General features: G+C 41.7%; 1 protein-coding gene and 1 long non-coding RNA gene across 6 annotated transcripts in view; one reads left to right on the forward strand and one right to left on the reverse strand.

The window, feature by feature from the left end:
- The window catches only part of STK32A (serine/threonine kinase 32A), a 37,047-nt gene that overhangs the window by 9,806 nt on the left and 8,221 nt on the right, over positions 1 to 19,020 (reverse strand). For 3 of the 4 annotated variants that reach the window (XM_080555255.1, XM_080555256.1, XM_080555257.1), the window contains 5 exons: positions 17,201 to 17,256; positions 16,007 to 16,158; positions 15,678 to 15,851; positions 10,694 to 10,731; positions 3,547 to 3,636 (listed from right to left, as the gene is read on the reverse strand). In XM_080555255.1, coding sequence (XP_080411381.1) covers positions 3,547 to 3,636; positions 10,694 to 10,731; positions 15,678 to 15,851; positions 16,007 to 16,158; positions 17,201 to 17,256 — 510 coding nt within the window. Of the gene's footprint in view, positions 1 to 3,546; positions 3,637 to 8,329; positions 8,961 to 10,693; positions 10,732 to 15,677; positions 15,852 to 16,006; positions 16,159 to 17,200; positions 17,257 to 19,020 lie in introns of those variants that run through there. The other variant, XM_080555258.1, reaches the window with a different exon arrangement.
- LOC308177645 lies at positions 323 to 15,748 on the forward strand. Of its 2 annotated transcripts, XR_013939283.1 has the most exons (4): positions 325 to 1,929; positions 8,326 to 8,408; positions 12,133 to 13,529; positions 15,614 to 15,748. It is a non-coding gene; the product is annotated as an uncharacterized lncRNA (long non-coding RNA). The 2 variants fall into 2 exon arrangements; XR_013939282.1 differs by lacking the exon at positions 15,614 to 15,748 and having other exon boundaries at positions 323 to 1,929; positions 12,133 to 15,222.

Here is a 19,020-nt window from a genome sequence, read left to right on the forward strand (position 1 = left end):
CAACACAGAATGAACACCTCATCCAGTGACACAGAGAGCAGCCCCGCTATTCTGCCTAAGACATAAATTAGCATATTACCCTTTACCACTTTGCTGATCATTTCTGTGTTTTTCTTCAAAACAATGGTATGTGACTGGTAGATTGGCCCTTTACCAAAATACAGAGGTGGTGCACAAATTTAAGCATGGCTTCCTTGCATCAGTTTATTTTTGGTCTTAGTCAGGCTCCACAATGGTTGTCTCAGTCTTGCAGTGCAGAATGATGCAATACTGAGGAACCAAGAGCAGAGAGAAGACCAAGCACCTGCCTGCAAACCACCCGAGCCCGCGCCATGACAAGTGCTGTGCAGCACATTGCTGCTGCTCCCTGCAGCTGGATGCGAACACCTGCTGATCCTGTGACCTGCTTTGCTCTCAACACCGTGCTTCAGGGCAGAAATGGCATCTGACAGAGTTGACAGCACAGAGGTTTAACCCAGATATTTGCCTGCCCTGGAAACATGCACACTTTGAAATCTTGACCCTGCTGCCTAACTACAGGTACAATTAGCATGGTATGAAACATTTTCTACTGTGTTAAAACCCAAACAAGCATTTCAGGTCCTCTGAGCCTTACTTTCCCTACCCGTGAAATGGGACTGAATGATTTCTACTCCTAACGGACTGTTGCAAAACTTAATTGATGTGTGTAAATGATGGGGTGGCCTTGATAAACGGTGTGACTTGAATGTTCAACAATGACAAATACAATCCAACTTATGTTGATTACAGGATGCTTTATATAACTCCCATAACCACTTAGAGATTTACCAGACCCAGTTAATTTCCTATATCATATAAAGCACTAAAACCTCTCACTGTTCTGGTGCAGGGTGCTTCCTGTGCTGCTATGCTCCCAATCCTGTGGTATCTGAGCTCCCCATAGCCCCAGCACATGGATCTCCTCAATGCTCCTCTGTTCTCAAAGGCAGAGAATAATAATTGACATTTTCTGCCACAGCGCTTTCCTGTTGCTCCATAGTAAATATGCTCCAGAATAAGGAATAACCCTAATTCTCTGAATCTAGGCACAAAATTGGACTGAATATCTTCTCGCTTCCCTCAGAAAGCCTCTCTGCTCTTCAGCTAGTGCTTAGTAGATGTCCATGTTTGAAAGCTGTTCCCTTCCCACTCATCTCTCTTTGCTCATATTTAAAGTACTTCCATCTGGTAGAAACTAAATGCAGCCTCACACAGTGAATGAAAGCAGCTCTTTAGAAGCATTAATATGCAGCATAAATGTAGACATAGTGTCAACTGCACTCTTGGAGATGAAAAGCAAATTTTAACTGAATGAAGCCTAAGTACCACAGCCTTTTAGGAGGAAGTTACCATGCTAATACGAAGTGAGCGGAAGCACAGGCTGAAATACTCCCTCTCTTCCTTAGGTAATAAATTTCCCTTTTGAGATGAAGGGAAAAAAATACTGTGGTTTATTTTATGAGTGAGAAGAGAGGCAAGAACTGCTCTAAATAAAATGAAAGCAAAACCAGGGAGCAGTGACTTCTTTTTGTGCATATTTTCCCTTTAAGATGATTGCACCAGGTGATGCAAAGGTGAGAGGTCACTTTGGTCCTTATGATAAAAAGGAGAATGCTGGGTTCCTCCCCTTCCCTCAGGGATCTGGCTTTGCAGTAGCTGTATGGAGGTCTTGATATTTAGGTCTGGCAGATGGTCTTACTCTGTAAGAAAGCTTTTTGTTTTGTATTTAGTGTTAGCTGTATAGAAAACCTTCTGAGTGGTTTTGTTTCACTTAGGAATGTCACACTCTTGCTTTACCTAATACGAAGACTTTTATGTGTGATATTTGCACAAGAGCTCTTTTTGCATTCATTTGGGACATTTCTCTGCAGTTTGTTTCCTGCATGCTTCAGCCTTGATTCATCCCAGGTAGGTCCATGGTGTTCTGATTTATGTTTATCAGCTGTGCTTGTGTGGTAAGTATCCAGTAGGTCTTTTACTGCCTGAATAGCCAACTTCACTGGTCTGACTAGTAAGTAAGCCTGAGTAAGGCTTTCGTACTCCTATTCTAAAGGGGAAAAGAATAAGAAGAACTTATTATTTTTTTGAGTAGTAGGGAAAGAAGGTCTGCTCAGGGAGCAAGGACTGTGTGTCTTTCTTCCCTGCACGTGTACTGATCTGCTCACAAAAACTGTTCCTACACCTGGCCCACCGCAGCAGTGGAGCGATTGGCTGCTCCAGAGCCACCTTACCCCAGAGGACATCTCTTTGTGCACCCCCACAGCTGCCAGAGCAGTTTTCCTGCCTGGAACTAGCTCCATGCCATTGCCTGGAGGCTAAAAGCTTCATAAAAAATGCAATTTTTAGAAATTAAAGAAAGAAGAGGAGAGGGATGGCTTGTAACCATAACAACCAACCTGGCTACTCAGCTCCATAGGGACCCGGAGGCTGGTGCCCAGCTCCCACAGTGAGAGTGCTAGCTCCATGCGCCACATGTGGCTGCCTCCATGGCCCTGCAGAACCCTGTTGGGGCTTGCTTGGGACAGCCAATTCCCATATCAACAATAGAGGGACAATGGGAGAGGCTTTCGGAAAGACTGAAATATAGGCTCAGCGTTTATCTCCCTTATGTGGAGGCCACATTTGCACCAGCTGTGCCTCCTTTGTGCAGATGGGGCTTTGTCCCTCACCACTGTGCTCTGCAGCCCCCCCCCCCCCCATTGCTCTGCTGGTGTCTGGCACATGGGAACAGCAAGTCCCCATCCCCTCACCACTCCTAAGCACAGGGTGAAACTAGTTTTTAAAGCAGCTAGCTTATATAAAATGCAAATTATGAGCTAGTGATGCAGCAGTGTAAGGTTTGTATTCAGTCCCTCACTAAATCAGTACAAGCCTTTGTGCTTCACTTCCTTTCTCAAGGGTAGTAAGAGTGTTTCATCACAAACAGAAAGAAAAAGAGATCTGTGGAAATAAATGGTTTGCCCAGGGAAGTGGTGGTGTCACCGTCCCTGGGGGTATTCTAGGAAAGGTTGGACGTGGCACTTAGGGATGTGGTTTAGTGGGTGATATTGGGAGTAGGGTGATGGTTGGACCAGATGATCTTGAAGGTCTTTTCCAACCTGAATGATTCTATGATTCTACTATTTCATGACTTTGCACTGCTTGTGACATGCTCTGAGATCCCAGGCATGTAACTATCTTAATTTATCATCAAAACTAAGCTGTACAGCACGGTACAATGCTGCTAGAATTAGTGTTTGCAATAGGCTTGCTTTGTTCTGCTGTGTGAAGTTGTTGCCTGCCACACCTCCTCCAGCTGCATAGGGGTGTGTGTGGGGGGGACCTCTGCAGCACTAGCTAGGTAGTTTCTCACGTCACACAGAAGTCTTTTGTTACATACCAGGAACAAGAATTCAAACTTACATCACAAAGGACTTCAGTTGTATCCCACCACAGCTGACAAATCAGGCCCATAAAATGGGAAGAACATTTAAAAAAAAAATGGCCCATAAAATACAAGAACATGTAATTTTAATCAGTTCTTACCCATATAAGGCTTTGTGCCGGCAATTGTGGAAACTTGCATTTCTTTAGTCAGCATCGTGGCAATATTGAAATCAGTGATGTGCACGTGTCCTGAAAGAGAGGTTAATGCATGAGCAGATTTGTTTTAATCTTACACAAGAAATAGTCTTGAATCAGAAACTTACAGTAAAATACTCCATGGAAAGGTATTTCCAGAAAAAAAAGTTCTTGTGCCAGAAGTTACAGAAAATATTTCAGCTTACAGGTTGCTTACAGATGTATCTTGTTAGATGAAGTATCCCCTTATTTTGCTCTGGAGAGCAAAAAAAAAAAAAGATTGGAATTGTCCAACTAGTCACTTAATAATGATTGTTTTTTACAAAATTTTGGGAAAAGAGAACTTATCTCTTCTTACCGAAAAATGTCAGCTTATTTTTTTTAAATCCCTGATGTTTTTGAACAATAAGTATGTGATATTTTTAGGCTATGTTATATCTTGATTTCTTATAATCTCATGAGTTCCGTGCTGGTATAAAACGATATGCTATCAAAAAAAGGTCTCTTCTGATGAAGGTCATTCTAAAGGGAATTTCCCAACCATTCTCATTTATTTCTAGCCTTAGCTTCATAGCTTCATTTTGGTGCTGCTGGGAGACTATTTTTTTTTTTTCCTGAGCTCAGATTCTAACCTGTTTTAAACTGTAAGTGGTTGGAAGACGAAGAGAGGAAAAACGGTTTTATAGACATTATATACCATGTTTGTAATCTCTTCAGTGATCACTTCAGAGTAGTTTAAGAATCAATATCCTCTTCTGTTCATAGAACCAAGTGACCTTTAATGCATGAATAATGGAAACAGTTGCTGCAGGCTTGAAAATAAAATGTAACTTTCAGGCAGAGACTTACTGTGGTTTGGGTTTGGTCTGTGAAAGGACATGGAAGTACTAGCACAGTAGCACAACTGAATGGTGACAACCACGCAACATTGTCTTGAACATCACCTATTTATGCCCTTGATGGGAAAGTGGGATTGCAGTAAAATGTGGAAAAGCCCATATGGGAAACAGAAGTCCTGGGTTTCTGGTCAGTTAGCACTTCCTCGCTTTGCGCTATGTACTTTGTGCAATACGCATCTGCCAGCACAGAGAACTTTAGCAGGTAGGTATTTATCTGCTGCAAATATGAGGGTGACCAGCATAAAAGGGCAGAGATGTGCAGTCTGAGTGTAATGTCAGAAGAAAGAAATGAAGTAGGAAGTATTACAAAACTATAGGAGACAAAACATTCTCATTTATAGTTTGTAAATGTAAATTCACCAATGCTTATGTTTTAATAGTAACTTTAGTATAGTAGCTGTAAAATAGGCACCACCTGGAGAAAGAAAAGAAAAAAATCCTTGAAGCATCAGCTTATGCTGTTCAGGAAGCCTGGTGTCTGCTAGACAGATTGGGGCTCCCTGACTGCATCCCAGGTTGGTGACCCTGGCTTGTGCAGGGCGAGGACCTGCCTCAGAAGTGGCTCCCAGCTGAGCTGAGGGCTGGAACCTAGGGGAGCAGCAAGTGCTAAGCCTGTGCCCAGGAAAGGGAGGAATGGAAGACATGGAATAGGTCGCAGCAGCAAAACCACATGAGACTGCTACAATGTGCTTTGTCTGCACAGCCTTCATCAAGGCTGCTCAAAGCACAGCACCCTGTTCCCAATGTTTCCATGGGAAGCATGTTTTATTGTGAGCAACTAGTCTTTCAAAAGCACAACATCAGCCTTTTCAAAGTTGAGCTAAAGATAACTACCTGACATGGCCTATTCTGTGGGAATTAGCAAGCCTCATCCTCTTGAAAAGACAAGTAAGAAATCCTGCAAGATGAACTTTGTCCACACCTGTTGGTGCACTGATACTGCTTTCTGCCTCCTGGCACAAGTCAGCTTATTTTAATGATGTTTGCATTTAGAGAGTATTTTCCAGTGTTTTCAAGTAGGGTTAGCAGTGGCTTTCTAGCTACTTGCTGTTTGTTGATCCCAGGTACTAAGCACCTCTCTTATTTTTCCTCCTTTGAGGATGTCTTCAGAATGGAACAAAATATATATTACAACAAGCAAAAGATCCTTGCACAAGAAATCACTAATATCCCCTTGTAGGGTAGGAATGTTTTCTGTTATCACTGCTGCAATATGCACAACTGCTGCTTACAAGCTGAAAAGGAAACAAAAAGAGTGGATGTGATTTGCAGGGATACGAAAGGAAATACGTCCTCCTAGCTCTTGTCTGCTCTTTTACTTGATGTTTTTGTTGTTGTTTGTTTGTTTGCGAGCACTTAATTTATTACTGCTTATTCCCTAAACTCATATCAGTGAGCAGACTAATCATGTACAGCAGTATGGGCAATCAATGCAAGGCTGACTTCACTGAAGTGAATTTCTTTGAACCTTGTGGGTTAGTTTAGCCTAATTCTTCTGATTAAATGCTGATGGTCTTTTCTTCTTCCTGACCTCATATGTTTTCTCTTAAGGCACTGAACTTGTTTGCTCCTGACAGGGCTGGACTCATTATCAAAACCATCAGAAGTGCTGTATATTGAGTTTTGCAGACTCATCACCCTCCTCTGTAATAACAGGGGGTGGCTGAATTGCTGTTGTTTCCTTTACCACAGAGAACAAATGAAAGTGGCTCTTACCGATGGAGATGCTATGACAATACTTCCCTCAGACATTAGCTTCAGCAGCTAGAAATTCACTGTTGTTTAATTTAAGTAGAATGACATCACCTTCCTATGGCTAAAAGTTGATGCTTTGGTAACAAGCACCTGTTATTTTGTCTGGATACTATGAAACATTTAAGGAAATCTTTACAATTGGGCCTAAATATTTGTTATGTGGGAACAGTGATACAAGTTTGCCTGCTGCAAGTGCCTGATCTAGCTGGGAAAATTTGGGGAACAAAGTACAGTTTGTGATACCACCTAAGAAGACTATTGCATCCATTGTTCCTGCCTGTGTCTCTTCAGTGATAGGTCCACAGTGTGTAAAGCACTGGAGCCCCCCTCACCCCTATGCCAAATTAGCCATGGTCAGGGTGCAAAATGTACCCTAGTGCAGGCACATCCAAACTGCGAGTCTGGCAGCTCATAGCACAGATGTGCACACAAGTGCAGCTTCTCTACAGATGTTCTAGGAGTGGGATCAGACTTCTGTCAGGACCAGCCTGCTACGCATCATACAAATTGGGGCACAGTCAACATCTGGCTGTATGTCTCAAGGGACAGGGACCACCCCTTTGTCAGGCACCAGCCTCCTGTCTTGCACAGAGCCCTGGTGTGCACAGCTCCAGGCACTGCTGCTGGGCATGCACGGGGCAGAGGCAACCTGTGTTGCAAAGACCATGTCTCAGCCACTGAACTTCCACCTCCATATCAGCATCTGGCAAAGATGAACACATCCTTCAGCCCCTGCCAATGAATTTATCATCCAGCTTTTCAGCAATTTCATATTCCATGATTAGGCTGTCTCAATCAGAAAAAGGCATGTACTGCTCACCAGGACAGCTGACTTGCTAACAGCCCCATCTAGGTCAGACCTTTCTCTGCACCCATGTGCTTGTAGGCTGTTAGTCCCACCGACACATAGATTTCCTTAGTAAATTTGTGATGCTTGTCAGGCCCAAGTTTGAAGGAAAAAAGAAAACTTGAGGTCCCTCTGGTTAGCCATGTGAACTGCTGGAAGACCATGTGTGGGATGAGCATGCCTCTCACATGCTATCTTTCATTGCTTTACAAAATCAGCCAGGTCCTTGCTTCCTTTGCTTTCCACAAAATAAGCGGCATCAAAACACTGGGGAGTACTTGAAAGAAAAGGATTACTTATAATTTTCTTGTCTGAATATGTCCTCTCTGTCCTTGCATTGTTTTTTCTTTCATCTCTGTCTCTCATTCCACTTTGTGGGGAGCTGTTTTGATATATATGAATCATAGAGACTTATTAAGAATTTAATATTCTAAGCATAAATATCCCCTTCTCTCAATGTATCCTTTAAATGATTCACTTGAAAAAAAAAAAAAAACAACTTGTGATTTGTTTGAAGTTAGCCCACTTGGGAACATACCAAATCATGCCCATTAGACTTCAGGAAGAAGGCTCGGTGTGGTGTGACAGGCTGAACATTACATTGCTGAACTGCAGCATTACAGGTCCGAGGGGACTGGATGAGCAGAGACATCAGCTACTGGTAGACAAGAGGGGAACGCTGGGTGCTGCTGTTGAGCTTTAGGGTCAAACTCTAAGCCTCGTGTTTTCTTGATTGCTCAAAATCTCTAACTGTATCCAGTTTCTAAATGTAATATTTCCATATAATGCCCTGTTATGCATTAGGGCAAATAACTTTGTTATTAAATTTAGCATCTCTTACTACATAATTCCTTCACCATTCTAGAATACCTTTTGTGGAGGGGAAAAAAAGGTTTCTCTAAATTCAGATAACATTTTAAAGAATGTGAAACTATAGATAGTAAATGTTGTTGAGTATGGGGTCTCTCAGACAGAATGTGCTGTAACTTAATTGAGGTTAGAGAGCAAATGCCACAAATTAAATATCTGGGACCTGGCAGTTAAGCTCCTATTACAGCCATAAGCTCCCATCGCATTCCTGTTGCCACGTTGGCATGAATTCACCCATTTTAGTACTGCTCTAGAGATCCTTTGGGTAGTGGAATAAGAAATAATATTGTACAAAGCCACTACAAGGTTCTTGCAAAAAAAACCTCTCAATTTTACTAGAGATATAACTGAGCTTTTCTTCAATTTTATTAGACAAAGGACCTTGCCAAAACCTCCTGAGGAATTAGTCGCTATTCCTGGAAGCTGCTGTCTGTTATATATTCTTTTATTCCCAAGTGAGCTGTGTTGTCATTGAGCCAAATCGATAGACTTACCATTAAAGGAGGAAATCACTTTGTGCTTGGAATGACTGTTGAAGGTGGTCATCTACTGAAGATTTTTTCATTATGGGACTTGATCCAAATCTGTTATCTAACAACTGCTTTATTTATTGTGCAGAAAGACATTTGTCCTATATTCTCCTTTACTTATGGCTCACTTCAATTTCTTAGTTGAAATTGATAGGGTACTACAAATGTCACTGACCAGATAGACAGAGGCAAACACCTCAGGTGTGTGTTATGTTTGTGACAGTCAGCAGCAGGGTGACATGTCAGTGTGTGGAGTCATGAGAAGCACTGGCACTATCAACAGTCTGAAACAACCTCCTACTCAAAGGCTAGGTGATGTGTGCAAGGGCTCCTTTGTCCCTGTCAGCAGTCAACACCAACAAAGAGGGCACTGCACTTTGCAGCAGACACAAAAGTCTTCCACTGGTAAACATGGGAGGTGAAGAGTGACAGCAGGGGAAGGCACTTCACAGCTGGAAGGTGGGCCAAAGGGCAGAGCTGAAAGGCAAGAAGGGTGGAGAGATGAAAGATTGGAGTCTGACTGTTGAAGGCTTTCAGGTGCTTTATGCTCTGAGGGGACTGGTCTCAATCAAAAACGTTATGAAAACTGATTAGCAGATTGCACGTGCTTTCTGAAAACAGTTATGAAAGCCTGGTGAAGGAAGAGGAGAGGGAACGGGGACCTGCAGCTTTGTTCCATAGGGAAGGAGACACAAAAACAAGCACAACCTATGAGGTTAAATGTAGATAAACATACCCTGATAAGAGCTGCTCAGGGGACAGAAGTTGAAGTGTGTGCACACAGCTTTCTGTATGCATGAGAGAACACATCTTCGGATGAAGATGCAGCAGGAAAAGAAATAGAACAAGAAGTCATAGTCAGAAGGACACTGAAGTCGGGTACATTCACAGAAAATAACTCTGAAACCTGCAGCAGACAGTTAAAATATCTCTGACTAGAGAATAGGCTCAGAAATCAACCCAAATTGCAGTGTCATTACGGAGTTTTGTGGACAGTGTGCTGCTGGGCTGAATGCAGCTGCAGAGGCGTGCAGCACCTCTCTTCCCTTTGTTCTTCCCTCTTTGGCAGAAGGCTGACCTACATTCCAGTGGCTCCCACTCGGGTGCCAGCATCGCCCTGATCCTGCAGTGTGTTGGGGAAGCTGCCCAGGGTGCAGGGGCCAGCCTGGCATGTCCTGCCCCAGCAGACACTGCCAGCCTGTGCTGGGAGCGGCTTCACTGACAGCTCCTCAATAAATAATGAAAGTAGGGATCATATGTGAAGCTAGTAGAGCCTGGGCTCAGGTGTTCCAGGCAGGCCTAGTTACACATGAGAACCGTGTCAATTCTGCAAGAGCATCAGCATCCACATTAAAACCTCTGAAGTTATAATACATTCAGATAGGCTGCACTCCTGTACTGACATTTTCTCTTGAAGTGGCTTACTGTCATTGCTAATGAAGATTTCTCGCAACAAAACAGTTATATGGATTTTCAGAAAATAACGTGACAAAATGCTTTTTTAATGACTTAAAAACTGATAAATATCAGAACAACTCTTCATGGTGGCTGCTTTGCCAGGACACAAGAAGTGTCCAGAGATAGCACAAGACTATAGTAAGGGTTTTTTCTGAGACAAGACTAAGGGAAAATTTATAGCAACATCTGTAATATACCCAAGCCCAAACCTTCAGAGCTCCCTCTGAAAGTCAAATGCTTGAGGAAGAAGAAAGTACCTGAACGAAGATGATCTGTTCAACCATAATACAATCTGTTCATGAGCATACATTACATACAGTCTGTAACTGCATGTACGTTTGCATTCAAATGATTACATTTCAAGTAAATTTTAAGCAACAGCAAAGGTCTTAAAATAAGGTTTGTTAGGCAACTGGTCCCAAGTAGCATGGAATGCATCAAACCTGCCAATGACTTCTAGAGATGTTTTTGAGTCAGTCAGAGGAGGTGTTGATTAAACACTAATGCACCCTCAGAAATAGCACCGCAATGAGGGGTGCATAGTGCCCTGAATGTACATGATGCTGCTGCTCAGAAAGTAAAAGACATCAGCCAAAACACAAAAGGATATTTCCTGTTCCAAACTGCTTGTGAACTGGGAGAGAAAGCAACACAGAACGAGGAAAACAGCAAGCACCTAAACTTCAGCATGGATGTACTATTTCTGTCTCTACTTTTACGCATATGCATGACCACAGAGAAGTGGCACTTACCATGCTCATCCAGCAAAATGTTGTCAGGCTTGATATCTCTAAGAAAGAGAAGAGAGGAAACAGCCATTAGCTTACAGAAGTGACATAAACAAGGCTGCAGATACTTTATGAATACCCAAGCTCTAGAGGGACCTACTTCAATTATGCCCTAGAAGGGTTCTTTGCTTGGGTTCTTCAGCTCTAATGTTTCTGCAAGGTTTGATTTCAGATATGATAAGAGAACAACTAATCAAGTAATAAAAACAGAAATGAAGGTACAGTCATATAACTGTGAAGTGTAGCCTAGCTGCTAGCAGCACCTGCATCTGCAATGCTACAGCTTCTTTTTATTTTTCTTTTTATTCTTTTTTTTCTTATTCTGCTTCAGTACTGTATTGAAAGCTGTTCCCCATTTATTCAGTAAAAATCAAATGTTGGAGCAAAGTAAACAAGTGGCATCAATTTTAGCTATTGTCCTTACTGCATCATTGGAGTCCTTTAGCTGCAGGTGAAACAATAGAGCAACATAACAAGGAAAGTGTTTCTGTGTCTAAACAAGATATTTCTTCAGTGATGGATAAAAGCTTCTGCTATGAAAGGTGCAAACACAGGAAGGCTCTCGACAAAAAAACGTTTATTTGTGGATGTACTGACCGGCACCGATCTAAGCCAAACCTACAAAAAGCTGCAGCAATCACATCTGGAATTGCTGTTTCATTTCTATGGAAGAGTTGTCACATTTGCATCCTGAATTAATTTTCTACCACAGAAACAGCTTTTTGAGGAAAATACCTCAACTACTTTGTGTGATGGTTTGGAAATCTCATGGGCACTGTTATTGATACTAACTGTAAAACCTTCTTGGCCAGCTATTAATGTATATTTTTCATACTCCATTAAGAAAAAAGTTATTTTTCATAGAACAGTGACATTTGACATAAAAGTGTTTCTTCTTCTCTAAGCAAAAGGAAGCTATTTGGAGTAAATTGCTAATTCTGAGTTTTACATTCAAAGTTCAACCACTTTTATTAATTTTCATGTAAAATAAAAACAAACCCCACAAACTTGCCTGAAGCGTTGCCACAAAGCATTTGGCAGCTCTGTACGCTTTCCTGTGTTTTTGGTGGTTTGAGAGTAGTACGGTTTTAGCTAGAGACATTGATTCAGTAACTCTAAACCACATTTGCCATAATTCCCAAAATAGTGCTCTGAAAGGTGCAGAGGGCAATCCAGATTGTACCAGCATCCATGTTTAGAGATGCTCCAGTCAGAGAGGCAGACTCACTACCAACCACTGCACCAGGTGGTCACAGGGTGGTAGCAATAGGGATAAGATGGAGAGGAAAAACAGCTCTGAGAGTCACCCCGCTTTGTTTGGAATTTTATTTATTAATGCTTTTATTTTCTTCAGGAGTAGAAAAATAGTCTATATTGCTTTTTTATCTCTTTTTTTCCTCTAGGCTATTAAAAAAAAACAACAAAAACACACAGTAGGGAAATTCGTCACGGCTCCACATCTACTGTACATCAGTTACCAATCTTGGGAACGTTACTGATTATCTCACGCTTGGGGAAACAGGAAAAAAAATATGAGGTACATCAACACTTTTAAAACAAAAATATTAAAATTAAAAAAAAAAAGAGGATGCACAAAATACTCTTTGTATTCTACTGTATAAACTGAAATTGACAAAGATTGTAGCAATAAGTTATGAAAATAGCCACATCTCTATAAGAGAGTAAATGGAAGGCATAATTTTAACAAAATCCATCTATCTGTCTATCTACGCATTGTAGAGAAACCCACTTCTTAGTCGGCAAAAACGTATGGTCTTGTTTCTTCTGTTTCTCACTAGAAAGTAAACAGACTGGAAACAAGAACATTTCATTTTCTTTGATGAGAGGAAACTTCAAGTGCATAGCAGACCTGATCTCACACAAACCACTTTAACATTCTTGTTTTAGAAACAAATGGGTTCCTTGCAGGTTTTCCTCCTCGATAAAAACAAAACACCAATAGCAAAAACACCCATCACAATGCTGTGAAGAAATGCTTTCCATTGAAGGGAGAACATGTACACCTGATACACCTACTGTATACACCTGAATGACTTTACAAGCCATTACCTGCTTTTAATGAGCTAATTACATCAGTGCCCGTCTGCCTGCTATCAGGCACCTTGCAGTTTCAAGGCACCTTGCAGCTGCCAAATGCATCGAGCAGGCACAACAGCCCTTCACCCTCCTGATGCCTTCCTCAGGCCTAGGGGGTCAATGTGAAGAATAAGTGGGTTTCAGATTTTATCTTTAAAACTCCAAAAGATAAAGTTTGCAATCAAGAAAAGACAATATATACAATTACCACATAATAGCTTTCAACTCTCATCCAAACCCCATCCTGTGGGATACAAACAAACACCAGGTACCATCCCTGTGTCCCCATCACATACAGAGTTTTCTTTAGAGCCTGAATTGTGTGGATCTTCTATCCCCTTAGTCCTGGAAAGCTACTGAATGTAGTGTATTACTAATAGAAAAGGATTTCCTCCTGCTGTTTCCCATACACCTGTGTCCCACTCAGTTTGTTTAGACCAAGCCTACAGCAAAAGGATTTACCTCTGGCTGTCCAGGACAAAGGCAGCTTAGTCTGCATTTCACAATGTTTAATTCATGCTCATTCATTATTTGGTGCCTGGGAGCAGGTGCAGGGTGGAGGAGGCCACAACCGTGCCCTCACCACCACGCACCCGCTTTGTTTTCCGGGTGCCCACAGTGCTCTTGGCTGGAGCCTGAATGGGACAGTCAACATGGCCTGCTTGCCAAGGTCAGATGCATCGCGGAGTGGAAATCTATACAGGTATGAAAACAAAACAAGAAATATGAAAAATAAGACTCCTGAGAAAGTGGGAGCTATGCACAATAAGGTCTGTCTCAAACCAAAACGAGAGAAAAACGTTTTTGGTCCGGTGGGGTTCTCCACAAGTGAGGAGGGCGCATTGTTACGGGAGTACTGAGATGGCCTTTTTGCTTTCACGTCTCAGAAATGGCAAGCACGTGCTGCTTTACAGAACTAAGTGTTAATCTTCATCAGCCCTTGAACAGAGCATTCCTTACCTTGCCAAGGACCACGATCATTTCAATTTTCAATTTGTGCCGTGCTTTAATCTTATGCCTCACAAGAATGCTCTTTCTGGAATGCCATTTATAAATACAGTAATTTTCTGCCCTCCTTTTTTAACCTGTTGCTACTGCCTCCCTGCTTACAACCCTGTTAGCAGATACTAAGCCAAAAGACTTGAACCCCTGAGGTCTGCATCACCTAATACATCAGGAGCAGGAAACGTGAGCATGTCTGTTCATCTGCTTGGAGCCAAACCTTGCCTTTCAAATCAGGGAAAAGCTCTAACCTGGCCTGATAGCTGGTTGTTATTTTGCCTGAGTAAGCACTGCAGCTTTTGCATCATTTTTCTCTAATCTATAAATCCCTACCTAAGATGTTGTCCACTATAAGTTTTCCCTTTGCCACATTTTCCTGGAGTCCACAGTGACCTGAAACTAGCATGCACCTAGCATGTATGGGTTTGCAAACACTTTTTTTGAGGACACTGACTCACAGAAAATAAGGGTATATAGGAAGAACTGCAATCCCAAGAACGATGCTTTGATGTAGTGAATCAATAACTTGAGTTTTGCCTATTTATTCAAGCTGCAGATACAGCCCACAGTAAATGCAGCATACTAGGTTATTCTTTTACTTTGATCAAGACAGTTTTATATAGAACAGCAAGGTTTCCAATTTCCTCCCTGGAATTACATTTAGCATATTTTTATAGCTTGTCTAATTAAATTGCATTTGGCTTCAAGGAATTAAAAACAAACTAATAATTTCTTCATTCGGCAACAGTGTCAGGAGCCTTTTTGATGAAGAGAAGTTACAAAACAGAATGGGGTTGCGAGGGAGAGTGTCCTACTGCTGCTCTGCACTATGTGAACTAATGCATAAGCACAAATTAATAATTCAGCTGAAAACTAAAGAAGTCTTTAAAGGAAAAATATATGCTCTGACATAAGTAATTAATTTATATGAAATTATTCTCTTGAGAGATGGTTGCAATTATTAGGACATCACGTAAGAAAAATCCCAGAGGGTAGATTACAGGTAGTTTTGTTGTTTTTACAGGTATTTTTTAAAGCAGCAAACCACATCCACTAAATTTTGAACATTAATATTCATCTGAGACTCTAGAAGAAAGCAAAAGATGTAAGCCAGAGGAGAAGACCTGGCAGTTCAAGGCTCCTATCAGGACCACCTATTTTCTTCTTCTTTGCCTTACTTTCCACTCCTGTTCCACTGCATCATGTGCTGCAGCAGTGCATAAGAGCTTTGAGAGCTTTTCTCTGCCACCTTCCAACAGGCTCCTTTTACATCAGAGGAAGCACAGCAGTGATGTGAGGTAGCTGCAGGCCTTCAAACATGCTAGAAGAGCTCAAATATTTTATCACTGAACCTGAAAAATCTTAGTGGCCAAAAAGAGACTCTCACCACTTCTAGAAAGGTATTTAAACTCATGCAGAAAAAGTTGTGCTTTGGTCCCATTTTGGGTCTTTCAATGTGGTACAGAGAGGGAAGCAGAAGGGGGACACCCTCAAATACAATAACAGAAGAATTCTGAATCCAGATGCTTATCCTTTACAGACCGGAGCAGGCTTTAATGAGCTACAGATAACTAAACCTTTTAGAGACAGCTTTTTGCAGGATCAGCAAACAATCAAATATGCTTTATTATAGCTATCCCAGAAGGAGAAATAACATGTTCTCTGCTGCAGAAGTACATGAAATACTTTTTTTCTGAGAAACCTAGTATTTTACATAAAAGCGAACGTTTGTAGGAGAAGATTTTGATTAACTCTTAACTTTCTATTTGTCCTTTCATATCAAAGAGGAAAGGATCAGCTCCTCCCGCGGTCTATGAACTTGCATTCACCTATGAATTTGCCTGCTGACCTGTGGATGATGCGTCTGCTCTGGAGGTAGTCAAGGGCCAGTGCCAGCTCACAGATGAAGAGTTTCACGGTGCCTTCTTGGAATTGCACATTTTGTTGAAGATGGTAACGCAGGTCCCCTCCAAGCAGCAGGTCTACAACCATGAACATATCTTCCTCATCCTGGAATGAGTACCTAAAAAAGCATAGACATGGCTCAAGGAATATTTATATATATGTACATATATATAAAGAGCATGTTAAAAAAGGACATATGGTACCTCTGGGAATGCTCATAATTTCATGGAAATTCTTCACTTGGTATCAGTAAATAAAGGAGAAATATCTTACCATAGATTTACCAAGAAGGGGTGTTCCAGGCCCTGCATAATCTGCAGCTCCTTAAAAACATTTCTCACTTCATTTCGCTCCAGACACTTCTGTTTATTCATGTATTTCATGGCATACATTTTTTTGGTATCATTCTTTTGTACAACACAGACCTAAGTGAGTAAATCAAGTGATAAAACAGAGATGATTTGTCAGTAAATTGACACAGGCAAAACACGGTTGCCTGAGCAGTCTCCAGGTATCCTTAACAAAGCCCACGTTGAAAAGTCCCAGCTCTATGCAATTCTCTGCAGCTCTGGACATTGCCAGTGAATACCTCATCCCATTTTCAGCTGAAGAAATAATTTTTGTGGGGGAAGGTGAGGGGAAGGAATTTATCACCACAAAGGCAGGAGATAGGGAATCACTCGAGTCAACATTTAATTTAATAGCAGTAATAAATCTTGATCGTGTTCCATCAAATGGTCCATCCCCCCCCAGAGCAGTTACTGTTTTCAGTTGAAGAGCCCTTTCCGCCACAGAACTACAGGCTGGAAACTGGGGAACAGCACATGAATTTCTCCCTTCTTCATTCAGCTAAGCTTCATTCAGCTTGCTACAAACCTTGGCCTTTGTTTGAGGCATATTGGATTTTGAATTTTAACCCTTCTTAAAGTTATATTTTACCAAATCTAGAAAGAAATGTTGCTTTGAAGAAAAACTTGGAGTTTGTAAGACTGCAAAACATAAAATTTAGGCTAGATTTTTCAGATTTGTTTCTAAAACAGTTTAAGAGTTTGAAATAAATTTACAAAGTTTCAGTCAACCTTTTTTGTTTCACTACCAAATAAGCCTCTTTGTCTAGAGATCTGTCTTACTCTGTACATAAAACATACCCTATTTTGGCATCACTGTGTTCAGTGTCGCTTTGCTGCAGAATCTTAGAAAATGTTTATCCAGAAACATAGCAAAATTCATCTCTTTTGATTTATCAGTATCTCATTTTAATCTCCTGTAATACAATTTGTGGCTGTGGAATAGATGAGGAGTCAGGTTCTGATTCTTTCTTGTTTACCATGAGTTGAAGCTCAGGTCAAATCTTGTTGACAATGCAGTATTTCATTTCTTTACTCTCATATGATCCTGGCTAATTTGCCCATTTTCTCAGTTAAGTTTCTAGTTGTCCAAATGCTGATTAGCTCACAAAATACTTACTTTTCCAAAGCTGCCCTTCCCAATAGCTCGCAAAATTTCAAAATGGTCAAAGGTGACTGCAAGAAAGAGCAAACATTCAAACATTAAATGGCTAAGCAACAGTTTGATGAAATTACAGTATTTCTACTTTTTCTTTATGAGAGAAGAGATTAAAAAAATGAAGGATATCCTAGCAACTTTCTGTTGGTTTTGGAGATGTCTCTCTTTTTAGTCCCTTCCCTTCCTCCCTCTTCTCTCCTGCCCTTGTCATTTTTATGCTGACACCAGGACACCGCATTCTTGAAGTGGGCCTTGTGCCTGGAGGGCCGCCAGCTGGATGATCCCAGCTGCCAGCACTGTTCTCACAGCCAGCATGCGGGGCTGCAGGGGACACGGCTGATTCCCAGTGGCCTCTCCAAGGCACCAGACGATGTATGGGGACTGTGGAAGGTGGAGGACCCTGTGCCAGGAGCAGGAAGCCTGTGGAGAAATGCTGTCCTCTGTGGTGAGGGCAATGAGAGTCTGTTGAACACCGACTTCAGCTCAGCTGGGTGTGCACTGCGGCATCCCTCCCTTCTCTGCTGGGGCTGACCAGCACCAGCAGGGATGTCAGCTGATTTAATAATGTGCTAGAAGGCAACTGTCCAGCTCACGTGGGCAGGCACAGCTCCTGGAAATACCTGTCCTCCATTGCCTCCAGGAGGTCTGACCCACTGCTATTCCCGTCACTGCCCTGTACCAGCACAGTTGTTCTGCAGGTAAAGCCCCACCAGACAAGACTTGGCACCAAGTCCAGCACCATGCTAAATGGTGCAAATCCAGATGAGTTAAGCCAGCAGCCTGAGTTTGCATGTTAACACCCTCTACCTCTATTATCTTTTAATATGAATGCTTTCATTAATATGTTAACACCTTCTGCCTCCTCATTTTTAATATTAATGTTTTCAGTAATGTTTAAACACTGATCTGTAACTGAACTGGTTCTAAGAGAGCTAAATTGCATATTTTTTTTAAGACTGTTAAACTAGGTATGATCACTCTTCCACTGCTCTCTGTTTTAGCTCTCATATCATCCCACGTTTTCGCAGCGAGCCAACCCAGAGTCTCACTTCCAAACAGGACAGAAATTGGTGGTGTCCAAGGTCAGGAACCAAACACATGCTTTTCATCCTGAATCGACATCTACAGATTTGAAAAGCCTCATTTCACTGCCTGATTGCATCTAAAACAATGAAAAACCCAACCACCAGAGATGGTGGCCGAGGCAGCAGGAAAACTGAGGATGCGTCTCTCCCAGCCGTCTCTACAAGCACTGCTCCTTCCCCATGTAGCTGAGCACAGTGTACCTGCAAGACATATCGAGGCAAGGTGGCCTCAGAGTGAAAGGAGGAAGAGGCGTGTGGGGACCCTGAGCTTATTGGTGTCTATAGATTTCCTGAAGAAGCATGGGCAAGTTATTGAATATGAAGGTGTTATGTCTCTATAAACTGTGCCAGCAAACTTCAGCACAAGAGAATCATGATCAGATCTGCCCTAAACACCCTTCCCCTGACGTGTGTCACACTCAGCACTTTGCTGGGCCTGATAAACATCACACATTTTCCACAAAGTGCTGAAACAAACTGAGAGTTTAACTTGGGAAGAATGGAAGTTACCCAGGATAAACCAATCATTTTAACAATTCACAATTGTTTAATATTTGATTGGAATCCTTTTCTTTGGGACAGTAGTTTTTAAATTTATGTAACAATCTAACAAGTAAATTTATGGAACAATCTTTTAAGGACTGTCTCTACAATCTTGGCAGCATGGTAACACCAGTCTCCAAGGCTGCTCTCAGC

This window comes from Anser brachyrhynchus (genome assembly GCF_964034855.1).
Source record: "Anser brachyrhynchus genome assembly, chromosome: 14".
Taxonomy (NCBI): domain Eukaryota; kingdom Metazoa; phylum Chordata; class Aves; order Anseriformes; family Anatidae; genus Anser; species Anser brachyrhynchus.